The 14,538-nt window shown below is 34.7% G+C and overlaps 4 protein-coding genes and 1 long non-coding RNA gene across 9 annotated transcripts; 4 read left to right on the top strand and 1 right to left on the bottom strand.

Annotated features, from left to right (window-relative positions):
- LOC109130139 lies at window positions 19-2,214 on the top strand. 3 transcript variants are annotated; one of them, XR_002036249.1, is made up of 5 exons: window positions 19-810; window positions 906-1,002; window positions 1,092-1,322; window positions 1,559-1,672; window positions 1,760-2,214. It is a non-coding gene; the product is annotated as an uncharacterized LOC109130139 (long non-coding RNA). The 3 variants fall into 3 exon arrangements; XR_002036248.1 differs by having other exon boundaries at window positions 20-810; window positions 918-1,002; window positions 1,757-2,214; XR_002036247.1 differs by having other exon boundaries at window positions 21-810; window positions 1,757-2,214.
- On the top strand, window positions 3,817-4,396 carry LOC109124952 (gibberellin-regulated protein 8-like). The gene is made up of 2 exons (XM_019239344.1): window positions 3,817-3,972; window positions 4,088-4,396. The coding sequence occupies exons 1-2, from the start codon at window positions 3,891-3,893 to the stop codon at window positions 4,270-4,272; spliced, it is 267 nt and encodes an 88-aa protein (XP_019094889.1). The 5' UTR covers window positions 3,817-3,890; the 3' UTR covers window positions 4,273-4,396.
- On the top strand, window positions 5,656-6,277 carry LOC104755276 (gibberellin-regulated protein 8-like). The gene is made up of 2 exons (XM_019239360.1): window positions 5,656-5,835; window positions 5,951-6,277. The coding sequence occupies exons 1-2, from the start codon at window positions 5,754-5,756 to the stop codon at window positions 6,133-6,135; spliced, it is 267 nt and encodes an 88-aa protein (XP_019094905.1). The 5' UTR covers window positions 5,656-5,753; the 3' UTR covers window positions 6,136-6,277.
- On the top strand, window positions 7,796-10,368 carry LOC104755274 (pre-mRNA-processing factor 17-like). 2 transcript variants are annotated; one of them, XM_010477624.1, is made up of 2 exons: window positions 7,796-9,553; window positions 10,041-10,368. In XM_010477624.1, exons 1-2 carry the CDS (start codon window positions 7,839-7,841, stop codon window positions 10,045-10,047), a joined length of 1,722 nt encoding a protein of 573 aa, XP_010475926.1. In that variant the 5' UTR covers window positions 7,796-7,838; the 3' UTR covers window positions 10,048-10,368. The 2 variants fall into 2 exon arrangements, with proteins under 2 accessions (XP_010475926.1, XP_010475927.1); XM_010477625.1 differs by lacking the exon at window positions 10,041-10,368 and having other exon boundaries at window positions 7,796-9,557.
- Window positions 10,328-13,926, bottom strand: LOC104755275 (ubiquitin-like-specific protease 1C). 2 transcript variants are annotated; one of them, XM_010477626.2, is made up of 14 exons: window positions 13,507-13,926; window positions 13,265-13,316; window positions 13,113-13,180; window positions 12,738-13,027; window positions 12,527-12,575; window positions 12,351-12,436; window positions 12,231-12,260; window positions 12,029-12,133; window positions 11,828-11,930; window positions 11,484-11,581; window positions 11,168-11,290; window positions 10,935-11,046; window positions 10,736-10,843; window positions 10,328-10,648 (listed from the first exon to the last, which is right to left on the bottom strand). In XM_010477626.2, exons 1-14 carry the CDS (start codon window positions 13,837-13,839, stop codon window positions 10,547-10,549), a joined length of 1,659 nt encoding a protein of 552 aa, XP_010475928.1. In that variant the 5' UTR covers window positions 13,840-13,926; the 3' UTR covers window positions 10,328-10,546. The 2 variants fall into 2 exon arrangements, with proteins under 2 accessions (XP_010475928.1, XP_010475929.1); XM_010477627.2 differs by having other exon boundaries at window positions 13,265-13,313; window positions 13,507-13,925.

Below are 14,538 nucleotides of genomic sequence, written 5' to 3'. Positions count from 1 at the left end.
GCTCTGACTTTTTTTTTTTTTTTTTGTCGTCATGCTCTCTGACTATTTTTCGCCATTGAAATGGTTTTCGATATGATTTTTGCTACAAACACCTTACTGTACTAATCAGCATCTCACTGGACTCAAAACTTTTTAACGTTATCAATTTCACATCTGTTTGAAATATCACTCTTGGTAGGAAAGAAGATGCATGCATATATATAATTAATTAGTGTGTAAGCTCACGGACGCAATCATAAAAGGCCAAAAGCTATATGACTTTTTTTCTTTTTACATTGTTTTCATCAAAATTAAGGAGCTCTTTCCATAATACGATGTTATAAGACCATCTTTACTGGGGAATACTCTGTGAGTTACTCTCACATTTGGACCCCATTTGTGAATAAAAAATCCATTTTTGAGTCCATCAAGCAGAGTATCGATACTGTGGGAAGCCATTGGAGCAACCGATACTCTGCCTAATAAAATATTAAAAAAACTCTTCTCTCTCTCTCAGTCGACGAAGCTTCAAGCTTTGGTGGAACCAAACCAACGGAAGAGGATGCGATTCTCGTCTCCTTCAGCTACAGAGATCCTCGCTACTAAAAAATCACTGAACCACCAGCGACTCGCATCTCATCACCATCACTCTTAGGAAAAAAAACCGATCGAATGTATCCTCCGCGAGTCACCATCAAGGATCTGCGTCTCAGACGCATCTCCTCTCCGAGTCCGAACTCCACCGACGACAGCGAATTAAACGGCAAAGAAGAAACCGAAGCAAGGAAGAACAATACCATATATCTCGTTGCAAATGTCCGGATTCGAACAGTAAGTTTCTTTGATCTTTTAAGCATCTGTTAGACTTGGATCATAATTACAAGAATTATGGATGATGATTTAGTTTTTTTGTTTGTGGTGAAAAGATGGAATCAAAGCTCATGCTTGTGGATTAAGAAATGTAGAAGCAGAGGAGTTACTTCAAACGACGTTATAAGAGATTGCTTCCATACTTTATGTCTGGTAAGTCTTTGGTTTTATTTATGTGCATCAAACGAGGAATTGAAATTGAAATTGAGATTGATATGCTAATTTGGCAATTGTCTCTACAGATGGAACGTCATCAAGCCGGTGCTCAAACCTTTAAGCCAGAATCCTCTAGATATTAGTTTATCCTGTAACAGAGAAGCTGGATAAACTGGTGAAGACGTAGAGGAGGAAGTTAGTGAGTTGATGCTCATGGAGATGATTGTGGCAAATGCATTGTGTCACGTTTGCTAAGCTTCAAATCCTTTCATTGAAGCTTTTGTTATTGTCGTTTAGTTCTTTCTCTCTGCAAATAGGTTAGTTACTTTATATGTTGTGCAATTGTGTTTGAAAGAAAGAACATGTTTTGCTCAAAAAGGTTAAGATATTAGGGATGTCTGGTTAGTCCTCTGTCACATGTTTGATGTTAGGGATGATATATGCAAAGGTTCTTGAGATGTGGTGCTACACAGAGCGACACTGTTGACTGTTGAGTTTTGTTTTCTCCCCTAACACTGATGATTTAAATTTGTTACTTTTTCTGTGACTGTAGGCAATCTTGTACGTGCTATGCTTCCGAATGAGATCAGTCCTGGACGTTCCTAGCTTTCGATCGCAGCTTACACCATTGTTGTCAGTTTTATCTCACAAACTAGACCCGTTGAAGGTAACTGACACTATCATTTTTCCTCCCATAGCTCATGTGTTATATATATCTCAAGTGGTCTGAACCAAAGTATCAAATGCATAGAAGTGCCATCAATTGGTAGTTTCTGAGTTCCGTAAACAAGCCAAAGCAGCTGGTCTGTTCATTGTCTCGGAAGCCTGCATTTTGAATGGCCTACCCAAGTCTGAGCTCTCTCGTGAAAGGCTTGTTTTGTTCATCCCGTTCGACCAGTGCTTGCTACAAAAATCTAAAAGGTTCACTATCTTAACTGGTACGTAGATGAAGAGAAGCAGCAGATTGTTAAGATGGATGGAGAAGCAGCAGCAGGTTCACTATGCTAACTGGTACGTAGACTTGCATATTGGTACAAATGCAACCAGAAAAATCTATCAAGCATATGGAGGGATGATTTTGTATAAATAACATAAATAATTTGTAAAATTTTGTTAATTGAGCAACCTTCTTTGGGTTCTCTAGTGGAGGTATGTTTTTGCTAAAGTTCTCTTAGAATTGCTTTAATTAATTTAATATTAATTATATTATTAATTAATATGTTAGTAATTTAGGAGGGTTACTCCACTAATGATGCTCTAAGAAACCTAAAAAATTCTTTAAAACCTTCACCAAAAAAAAAATATTTCCAATATCAATGAAGAAATTGATGTGTTAGTAGTCAACTCATGAACTCATTATAACCAAACTCATCAGATTCATTAACTCATTTTTATGGAAATTTTAAGTGAAAATTACATAGTAACAAAGTCTTGGTATCAAAAATAAGCATGTAAACTCACAGACGCAATCACAAAATCAATGATTTTCTTTGAAAACATAATTTTCCTCTATAATTTGTTTTTTCCTATATAATTACGCAACTCTCTTCTCTCAAATTTGATATTTGTGACTCTCTTTCTCCATAATCTTTACATATATAATCAGAGATGAATTTGAAAAGAAAGAAATTTATTTTAGTACCATAATTAATAAAGGAAAACAAAAAAAAAAAAGAATGAATATGGGGAGAGAAATAGGAGAAGGAAGCTCTGCATCGTCCTTGAGGGAACAACGAAACCTCATAGCGACGAATGCGCATGAAAAACCTCTTCTCATGTTCTCCCACTCGTAGGGTCCTTTTCTCTCTATATGATCACTTCCTAGCTAGTATAACTCTCTCTCTCTCTCTTTCTCTCTATATATTAGATTGTACATGTGTTTTATGCGTATATACAATAATACAAACATATATCTACGTACACAATTATTGTTAATTATATATGTACGCATTATTCTTAAGAACTGATTATATTGATTAGGCAGTAGTCCCTCTCTGAACACCCAATTAGCTCTTAACTTTTTAGTTACATATTGATTATAAAAGTAAATAACTTGGGTTTTTATTGGCTCTAACAGTTACCAATACCTCAACTTATAGATCAAGCGACAACATACATGATCAAAGCGAAAGAGAAGGTATATTATTTGAAGGAGAAGAAAAGGACATTGTTACAAGTAGGGTCGTTCCTTCTGCCGATATTCGATCGTGAGAATCAACCATAGAAATGAATCTGCTTTTTCTTTTTTTTTTCTGTGCAAAGGGAAATGAATCTGATTATGATTTTTTTTTCTTTTTTAAGTTGTCAACTATTTTCAATATCCACTACACGAAACTTGTCGTTTAAGTATTATTAATTATAACCACACAAGAAAAAATAAAAATAAAATTCCCGGAGCAGAGAAACACTTCCGAATTAGCCATTATTTTGTAAATGTTAAAGTTGAGCAATTTATCATATAGTCTAGATAGAGATAATATATATGTACTGTAAAGAGGTTTCAGTAGTGATTGATGGCCCTTGGAATCTTAAAAGTCCATTTTCTATTAGCCGAGGTTTTTGGTTTTGTAATTTAAATAGTTTTTCAATAATTTTAAATGTCATGTAGAATCTGATGTTAATCAATCCAATAACATCCTTTAAGAAACAAATTACTAATTCATAAATACATTGACATAACAAGTAAGAAATCATTCATTTGCATATTTTTTATTTAAAATGGATAAAGATAATAAACATTTCACTTCAAATTCTTAACTATAAGTAATCCCCCTTTGTATTTACATTTCATCATCATCACTACTGTTTCTTTGCAATCTTTAAGTTTTCTTCTTTACTCTTATTGAAATAAAGATAAAGGTTTTGAAATCTAACCAAAAGTGAAGATGAAACTCATAGTTGTACAATTCTTCATAATCTCTCTTCTCTTCACGTCTTCATTTTTCGCACTTTCAAGCGTTGATTCGTGTAAGTATTATACTTAAATTTAGTTACATATTGTAGATAAATTTATCATTTAAACCCACTGCTTGTCTGAGATTCTAACATTTTATATGCAATTAATGCTTAAATGAATTAGCAGCATGCGGTGAAAAGTGCAATGTGAGATGCTCAAAGAATGACAGAAAACATGAAGAGTGCATCAAGGACTGCAATATATGTTGTGAGAAGTGTAATTGTGTTCCATCGGGCACTTATGGAAACAAAGATGAATGTCCTTGCTACCGTGATATCAAAAACTCCAAAGGAGGACCCAAGTGTCCTTGAACATACTTTAAAAATCATCATAGGACGCCTAATATCTACGTATCTTTTATTTTATGTATGGAAAATTTAATCTCATCTACGTTTAATGTATGAAAAAAATATGTGCTTCACTAATGAAATCTTTTGTTATCTTTAAAACCTAAACACATTAAGAATAAATCATGTCAAGGTTTATATCTCTCAGCTTTATTTTTACTGAGACCTACACTTTCTGGTGATTAATGTGGAGTTTCTCGTTAATCAGGTTCTTGCTATTGTATGTTTTTTTGGATAACAATATTTTTTTCCAAATATCTAGAGTTACTTTCCGAATAGTTATTTTCACAATAATATGAAGGGGGGGAGAGAATCTCATATCTAGAGTTATTTTTCCAAATATCTAGAGTTACTTTCCGAATAGTTATTTTCAATTCCTAGCTAGTATATCTCTCTCTTTCTCTCTATATGTTTTATGTTTATTAGATTGTACATGTGTTTTATGCGTATATACAATAATACAAACATATGTTACATATATCTACGTACACAACTATTCCTAATTATATGTACGCATTATCTTAAGAACTGATTAAATTGATTAGGCAGTAGTCCCTCTATGAACACCCAATTAGCTCTTAACTTTTTGGTTACATGTTGACTATAACCACAATGATGCAAAAAATATAAAAGTAAATAACTTGGGTTTTTATTGGCTCTAACTAACAGTTACCAATACCTCAACTTATAGATCAAGCGACAACATACATGATCAAAGTGAAAGAGAATGTAAATTATTTGAAGGAGAAGAAAAGGACATTGTTACAAGTTATTTACTTATCAAGGGTCGTTCCTTCTGCCGGTATCCGTTCGTTCGTGAGAATCAACCATAGAAATGAATCTGCTTTTTTTATATATTTTTTTTGTGAAAAGAGAAATGAATCTGATTATGATTTTTTTTTTCTTTTTTACATTGTCAACTATTTTCAATATCCACTACACGAAACATGCCGTTTAAGTATTAATTATAGGGAAAATTCCCTGAGCAGAGATACACTTCCGAATTAGCCATTATTTTTAAAATATTAAATTTAAGCAATTTCATATAGTCTAGATAGAGATAATATCTATGTACTATAAAGAGGTTTTATTGGTTTTGTAATTTAAATAATTTTTTAATAATTTTAAATCTCATCTAGAATCTGATGTTAATCAATCCAATAACATCCTTTAAGAAACAAATTACTAATTCATAAATACATTGACATAACAAGTAAGAAATCTTTCTTTTTTTCTTCAGTAAGAAATCTTTCATTTGCATTTTTTTTTTTATTTAAAATGGATAAAGATAATAAACATTTCAGTTCAAATTCTTAACTATAAGTAATCCCCCTTTGTATCTACATTTCATCTTCATCACTACTGTCTCTTTGCAATCTTTAAGTTTTCTTCTTTACTCTTATTGAAATAAAGATAAAGGTTTTGAAATCTAACCAAAAGTGAAGATGAAACTCATAGTTGTACAATTCTTCATAATCTCTCTTCTCTTCACGTCTTCATTTTTCGCACTTTCAAGCGCTGATTCGTGTAAGTATTATACTTAAATTTAGTTACATATTGTAGATAAATTTATCATTTAAACCCACTGCTTGTCTGAGATTCTAACATTTTATATACAATTAATGCTTAAATGAATTAGCAGCATGCGGTGAAAAGTGCAATGTGAGATGCTCAAAGAATGACAGAAAACATGAAGAGTGCATCAAGGACTGCAATATATGTTGTGAGAAGTGTAATTGTGTTCCATCGGGCACTTATGGAAACAAAGATGAATGTCCTTGCTACCGTGATATCAAAAACTCCAAAGGAGGACCCAAGTGTCCTTGAACATGCTTTAAAAATCTTCATAGGATGCCTAATATCTACGTATCTTTTATTTATTTTATGTATGGAAAATTTAATCTCATCTACATTTAATGTATGAAATAAAATATGTGCTTCACTAATGAAATCTTTTGTTATCTTTAAAACCTAAACACATTAAGAATAAATCATGTCAAGGTTTATATCTCTCAGCTTTATTTTTACTGAGACCTACACTTTCTGGTGATTAATGTGGAGTTTCTCGTTAATCAGGTTCTTGCTATTGTATGTTTTTTTGGATAACAATATTTTTTTCCAAATATCTAGAGTTACTTTCCGAATAGTTATTTTCACAATAATATGAAGGGGGAAGAGAATCTCGTATCTAGAGTTATTTTCCAAATATCTAGAATTACTTTCGGAATAGTTATTTTCACTTCGTAGCTAGTATAACTCTCTCTCTCTCTCTCTCTCTTTCTCTCTATATGTTTTATGTTTATATATTAGATAGTACATGTGTTTTATGAGTATACTAGATTAAAGAGCACGGGTTGAAAATCATTTATTTATATTGTATTTTTTATATCAAAGATAATTTATATTATTTTTTAAAGTTTTTTTTGTATAAAATATTATGCAATAAAATTATATGCTAAATATGAAGGCTTGAAAAAAAAACAGCTATTTTGTAAGTTTTATATTGTTAATGATTCTGGATAAGTACCCGTGTTATAATACTGGTTAAATTTTATTTCGTAATTTCTCTTTTAACCCACTATTTAACTTGTAACCAATCAATTTATCAATTTCATAATCTATTTTGGTTAACGTTGTGGTCTATCGATAAAATCTGTGAAAAATAAATTTGTAATATTGTATTTAAAAATTTTTGGAAACAACTTGATATATGACTAAAATCTTCCAAAAATATAGTATGGAATATCCATTATTTATTTGTTACCATTAATATATTAATTATCAATTTGGAATATCCCTAATATTTAGGTGTAACCAAAGGATTAATCTATAACTTATCTATAACCTATTTGTAACCATTTATTAAAAATATAAAATCTACAAAAACCTATGTTGTGTACTTTTCTTTTATTATAAAGGAGATACAATAATACAAACATGTTACATATATCTATGTACACAATTATTGTTAATTATATGTACTCATTATCTTAAGAACTGATTAAATTGATTAGGCAGTAGTCAATTAGCTCTTAACTTTTTGGTTACATATTGACTATAACCACAATGATGCAAAAAATATAAAAGTAAATAACTTGGGTTTTTATTTGGCTCTAACTAACAGTTACCAATCTTCGTTATCTTTTCACGAAGTTGTTATGAAAATGCATTGTATGAGTTTCGGACTTACGGAGATATATATGAACCAAGCTATGTAAAACATTATTGGCCTCTCCATGTTTTATTAATATCTTTTATTTTATCTCGCCACCGTCAAAACACTAGAAACCTTAATTAACTTTTGTTTCTTCCGGTTTATATCGGTTTGACTTGGTGTGATTTTACCCGGGGACGTAAATGTCAAATAAATACACTATCGGGGTGAATATGAAAATAAAACAAAAGTCAGGGTCAATCTTTCAAAATTGCAACCCTTATTGGATTTAGGAATTATAAAACATTAAAACCCTTTTAGTAGAGAAGAGAAACAGAGGCGAAGAAACAACTTTGGTGTGAGCAAAATCGTAGAGATGGATCTGATTCAATCATACGACGAAGATGAAGAAGCCGTTGTATCTTCACCGGAATCTTCACCGCTTCGTATGTTAAAGACGAAATCATCAGCACCGGAGGTAGACGATACAGCGCTAGCTCTCACGGTGGCTAACGTGAACCAATCGAATTCGAAGCCGATTAATCCGACTCAACACGTCGTCGTGACTAACCCTACCTATGAACAGCTCTGGGCTCCGATACTCGGCCCCGCGCACCCGTATGCGAAAGACGGGATCGCTCAGGGGATGCGGAATCACAAGCTAGGGTCTGTGGAAGATGCTTCGATTGGATCCTTTGTGTTTGATGAGCAGCACAATACGTTTCAGAAGCATGGTTACGCTGCGGATCCGTCTGGGATGAATTACGTCGGCGATGTGGAGGCGTTGAGGAAGAACGACGGTGAATCGGTTTATAATGTTCGGCAGAGTGAGCAGAAGCGGAGGAAGATTGAGAAGAACAAAGAGGAGAGAGATGGGGAAGAGAAAAAGGTAGAGATTGAGCCTGAGGCTGAGAATCCGGAGAGTGAAGCTTGGCTTACGAGGAATAGGAAGAGTCCTTGGTCGAGGAAGAAGGAGGTTGTTCAGGGAGAGTTGACTGAGGAGCAGAAGAAGTATGCGGAGGAGCATGCCAAGAAGAAGGAAGAGAAGGGACAACAAAACGAAGCTAAAGGAGAGCATTACGCGGATAAGAGTACCTTCCATGGTAAAGAGGAGAAAGATTACCAAGGGAGGTCTTGGATTGAGGCTCCTAAAGATGCAAAGGCCAACAACGATCATTGTTACATTCCAAAACGTTTGGTTCATACATGGAGTGGTCACACGAAAGGTGTTTCTGCTATTAGGTTCTTCCCAAAGCATGGACATTTGCTTCTCTCTGCAGGTATGGATTGTAAGGTTAAGATTTGGGATGTGTATAACTCTGGTAAATGCATGAGGACCTACATGGGTCACGGCAAAGCTGTGAGGGATATTTGCTTCTCCAATGATGGGACTAAGTTCTTAACTGCTGGGTATGATAAGAACATTAAGTATTGGGACACGGAGACTGGTCAGGTTATCTCGACTTTCTCCACCGGGAAGATTCCATATGTGGTTAAGCTGAATCCTGATGATGACAAGCAGAACATTTTGTTGGCTGGTATGAGTGATAAGAAGATTGTGCAGTGGGATATTAATACTGGGGAGATTACACAAGAGTATGATCAGCACTTGGGTGCGGTTAATACAATCACGTTTGTGGACAATAACAGAAGATTTGTCACATCTAGCGATGATAAGTCTTTGCGAGTGTGGGAATTCGGAATCCCCGTGGTTATCAAGTATATTAGTGAGCCCCATATGCACTCTATGCCTTCGATTTCTGTCCACCCGAATGGTAATTGGCTTGCTGCGCAGAGCTTGGATAACCAGATTCTGATCTACAGTACTCGAGAAAGGTTTCAGCTGAATAAAAAGAAGAGGTTTGCAGGGCACATTGCTGCTGGTTATGCATGCCAAGTTAATTTCTCGCCAGATGGACGGTTTGTAATGTCAGGAGATGGTGAGGGTAAGTGCTGGTTTTGGGACTGGAAGAGCTGCAAAGTCTTTAGGACTCTTAAGTGTCACAATGGAGTATGCATTGGAGCCGAGTGGCATCCTCTGGAACAGAGTAAAGTCGCAACATGTGGCTGGGACGGCTTGATTAAGTACTGGTAAGTAACCTTCTTCCAATCTGTTTGGTTTAATGATGTGTTTGTCATGATACGTGCCTTGTTTTGCTTAACAGATGCATAATAGTTGTTAGTTTAAATGAGTGTAGCAAAGCTTTGAGTAGCGTGCATGTAGGATGCGTGTTTAATCTTTAGGAATCAGATCTCTTATAGTCCTATTCGCTGGATAATAGGTTAAACTTAGAAAATAGTAGAGACAAGTCAATGAATTCATTAGAACATATGTTATACCAGGGATAATTAATTCCACTATATGTTGCACTATCAGTACTCATGATTTTGCTATTGGACGGATAATAACACTGATCTCTATATTGATTCTAATGAATTTTTATTCACCAAGAATTTACTCTATTTTTAAGATCTCTGATCATTAGACTCATTATTAGTCCATGTAACAAATTATAACCTCGTGACTAAAGAAGTCAGTCATACTGATTGATACTGATGTTTTGTTGCGTATTTGCAGGGACTAAAACAAGACAAAAGCATCACTGAGAGAGAGAGAGAGAGATTAGTAGAAGGCGCAGAATCATGGCCTAGCCTGGGCTAATACAGAATGCTCTGCATCTTTGGGATACAAACCCGCTTTAAGTTTTGCTATCCTCTGTTTTAGGTTCTTCAATGTTGTAACAATCTGAGTTAAATGGATTATTTAGAGGGGAGACTAAAACAATTTTAAAATGCTTGAGAGAAACTGTTGACTGAGTCGTTATAAAGATAGCATGTAAGACGTGAAGATTTGCAAAAGCTGTGTTATTTGAACCGTTGCAGCAATGTTAGCTTTCATTCGGATTCATTACTATTTGCCTATTGGCTCGTAGTTGATTTGTTGTGATTACATCATGCTTAGTTATTACAGGACTTGCAAGAAAAGGACCCGTGAACAAAAAACTTTTCTTTCATTTCTTAGTTAAGACTTAAGAGTGGCCAAACACAACACGGATCTCAAGGAGAATCTCTTCTATACAGCGTTTAATCTGTTTGGTTACCCTTACGGAATAGATCAACGAGAATGTTCCAGATTTTGATCCTTAAAGCGGAAGCTTCATCGGGTTTAAACCACTTCTTGTGAATCTGGAGATGGACTCAAGAAAACGAGTTAGTGCTAACAAACATATACTACTTTAGAAGAGATCAGGAGGAGGTAGAAGAGAAACGCACCATTCCCAAATCCTTTAGTTTCAGCCTTTCAGGAGCTTCTTCGATGAAACGTTTTATGAAGAAGAGCACGAACAAACCACAGTCGAAATCATTCTTCTGTTGCGGAACCTGAGTTGGTGATGAATAAAAATAGATGAATACTATAATTTGTCTTTAGACACTATATATATTGCAACGTAAGAAGTGATAAAGGACTAGCCTGCACTTCAGCTTCGTTGATCATATTGGGAAGGTCTCTCCATACTTTTGCTGAAATTGGTAAATCCATTGAATCATCTTGGTTTAGATAGTTCCATTCCTCTCTCAGAAACCTGCAACAATAAGTTGTAATTAAAACCACAAATTTCGAATATATATGAAGATGGTCTTAACACTGAGAAACTTTATGTAATCAGATTCAAATCATTGGTACGGGTTCCTTGAGTCTCTCACCTTTTGACATTATTGAAAATCAAACTTCTTGGGTGAAGTCCCAATGAATCTAAATGAATTATAGTCAATCCCGATTCGTCTTCCTGGTCTGGGATGCAAATTATTACCAAGCTCCAGTGGAGACTGAAACATCCAAGAGGAAGAAAAAGACCATTAAACCATTTATCAACTGGTACAGACTGAGATGCGATAACTCTGATCTAAGATAGCAGTTTTTTGCATAATCCTCAGAGCTTAGACGACAAAAAAAACTACTCTTCATGCCATAAAGATGCAATCATAGGTTTCAATAGACAACGGTCAGTAAATGACTTACTCTTCATGTATTGGAATAAATATATATGATTTACGGAATAGATCTAAACCCTTCCACCACCGCCTGAACCTTACAAAAAATGCATCCTTGTCATTACCCTGATCATATTGAAAGGTGAAGACGAAGAGACCGATCAACACGAATAACCAAGAAGAAATCACAAGATGCAAAAGAAGAGGTAGTATTTTCATTTTCATCTCAATTCTAGTTAGCGTTGCATATGAATACTGAAACTTAAAGCATCTCGAGGGCTTTAAATATTTTGAGATGCAAACCAAAAATAATGAGCTGAGAACCATTGATTCGTTATCTTATTCTTCAAAGGAATCAGGGAAAAGAATCACCTTGTATGAAACAGCTTCTGTGAGCTTCTTGTAGAAAAACGTATTGAAGAAATGACAATGAGCAACTGTCTCATTCGTTGAAAATACATGGTGCTGCAAGAACCTAGTCAAACAGAAGCGAAAATAATCACATAAAAGCCATAACATGAGAGAGAGAGAGAGATAATGATGCAAGTATGCAAGTCGGTACTTAAGAAACACCTGAGGTAGAAATTTATAACTGGCGACTTAAGATATTCTCCAGGTGAAAGACATTTCAGATCTTCAAGAGACACTTGAACAAGGTCTCGCCCGTCCCTTTGATCACTAGATGAAATGGGAAAAAAGAAAAAATAGTCATTTATCTTATTGACGTTCACAATTAGTAAACATAAAACCAACTACAAGGTAACTTTTTACACACCTTGATGGGTAGTAAATATCTTCCGGTAACCTGCAGATTTCACCAAAATTTAGGTTATTCCAACAAGGAAGGAAGGGCCAGTCAATTGATGAAGATAAACAGAAGTAACTCTATTTTTACCCTTCAGGAAGTTCACATGCTTCCTCTAGTACCGTCGGAGACTGAGGTTCATCTTCATCCAAATTAATCACTTGATCATCTGATTTCTATAAAAAAAAGTGTCAGAAAGGGAGCTAATGTCCTTTCATAAATTAATTACGTACAAGAATACAATTGTATGGCATAAGATGACATACCTTCTTGCAGCTTGAACTCTGTGATGGTGTTGTTTTCACACTCCGCTCCCTGTGATAAAAAGATGCACATATAAGTATACTAAATTCTCTTCTGAACAATGGTTAGCAAGAGCCACAGGGTATGTCATACATAGTAGTAACCAACAATCTTGAACTTGAAAAGACATGCAAGAAAATCTCTGAAGTAGTATCAGGGAGAAAAGATATAGACCTGGGAGTTTCATAGCCAACTACATCGTCTTCGTCATCATCATCGTCGACTAGTAAATAAGGAGAAGATTCCTTTGGCTTTGCTTTACCATTGAGTTTTCGATTCCCTTTTGGATCCTTAGATCCAGAATAAAAGTTTCTTTCACTTACATTACACTTACTTAATCTTGGCAGCGATCGCCACCCATTACTTTTCTCTACTATTGAATCTCTATTGAATTTGCCTTTCCAGCTTCCACGTTCCAAATCTTGTGTTTTGTCATTAAATAGCTTCACGGGTTGAGCATCCACCTGTTAAACAAAGTATATCAATTTACATCAAGAAGCAGGCACGTAAAAGGATTTTAAAAAACAGGAAATGTAAGAAACACCATACTTTGGGATTGTCACTCGACCTTTGTCTAGAAGAGTCTTTTGAGGCTGTATTCTCTTGCCTAGACACACCTGGAAGAACTTAACATATTAAGAGACAAAGTTTTACACTTTTACACCAACATTAGCTGAGGGATAAACCTGACAACAAGATACCTGAGCTTCTCGGTTTCTCCAGAATCTGACATCCATCATTGTCCGCATCCTGCTAAAATAAGCAAGTGTCACAAGACAAGACATTGTATCAGACAAGTGAAAAGGTAAGAACCAATGAGAAGCTGCTTTAGCCAGAACCAATCAGATCATCCAAACACATACTACATTATCTTCCACACATCACAGTCAAAACACAAAATGATGCAGCAAGAAGTTAAAAAAGGTAAAAGAAAAAGACAAACCGGTTTGGTCCGTTGCAACATCCTTCGCTGTTTCTCGTACTCAATGTCTCCAATTCTGTTGCGGATTTTGTCGCCTTTATCTGGCAACTTGTCACCTAAAAGAATCAGAAGTGATCTCTGACGCTTCAGATGCTCGTCTAGTTCGTTATCCCTGAGGGATCGCACGCAAACGGCGGATTCCTCGCCGGAGATAGTAGGCTCAGGGGGCGGAATTTTGTCAGTTCCGATGATCTCAAGCTCGGGAACATCTTCCTCGGCCAAAGCATCGTCCCAATCTATGTTGAGCTTTGTCTTCACCACACGATCTAACTCGATTACTCTTTGCCTCTTCATCTCTCTTCATCAATAAAAAAACTACCGATATATTATTATTTAGGTTTTGGTTTGTTGAATTCTCCGGGTTATTTTTTTATCTCTTTTCATCCTTCTTGCAATTTTTTGTGGTTTCTTCAAAAGATTTTTATAAAAATATATATAATTTATTTAGATAATGGGTTTCCAATTCAAATCCAATAAATACTTTACAAAAAAGTCTATTTAGATTAGATTATGGGCTTCTAATTTCGTCATTTCAATTTAAAATTTTCTTAATTATTTTCATTATAATCGTCATAAAACTTTTTATGTGATTTTCTGAAAATAACAAAAATACATAATATATTTTAAAAATAATTAAATATATTATACAATGGTTGGTCTAGGGTTTATTAATGCTTCTACACCAAGAGGTCTGGGGTTTGAGTGTTGTATAATGCGATTTATTAATTGTGCAGATTAATAGAGGCAAATTTACAGATTATTTCTAGTGGTGTGCAATTATCGATGTTCGTCGTGACTCTATATACAATTGAAGGTGAGCATTGAGAAGGAAGTGTCCATAAAAAACATGGAGCAGTGTATGTAGTGAATCTAATAGGATTGAAAAGAATTGTCCATGGTATAATCATATGTAATAGTTCTCATAATTTACAATCAATAATAATAATAATAATAATAAATTAGCTTTCGAGTCAAATCCAGTTTAAAATTAAA

Source organism: Camelina sativa, chromosome 17, assembly GCF_000633955.1.
Source record: "Camelina sativa cultivar DH55 chromosome 17, Cs, whole genome shotgun sequence".
Taxonomy (NCBI): domain Eukaryota; kingdom Viridiplantae; phylum Streptophyta; class Magnoliopsida; order Brassicales; family Brassicaceae; genus Camelina; species Camelina sativa.
This window is presented reverse-complemented; position numbering and strand designations above follow the sequence as displayed.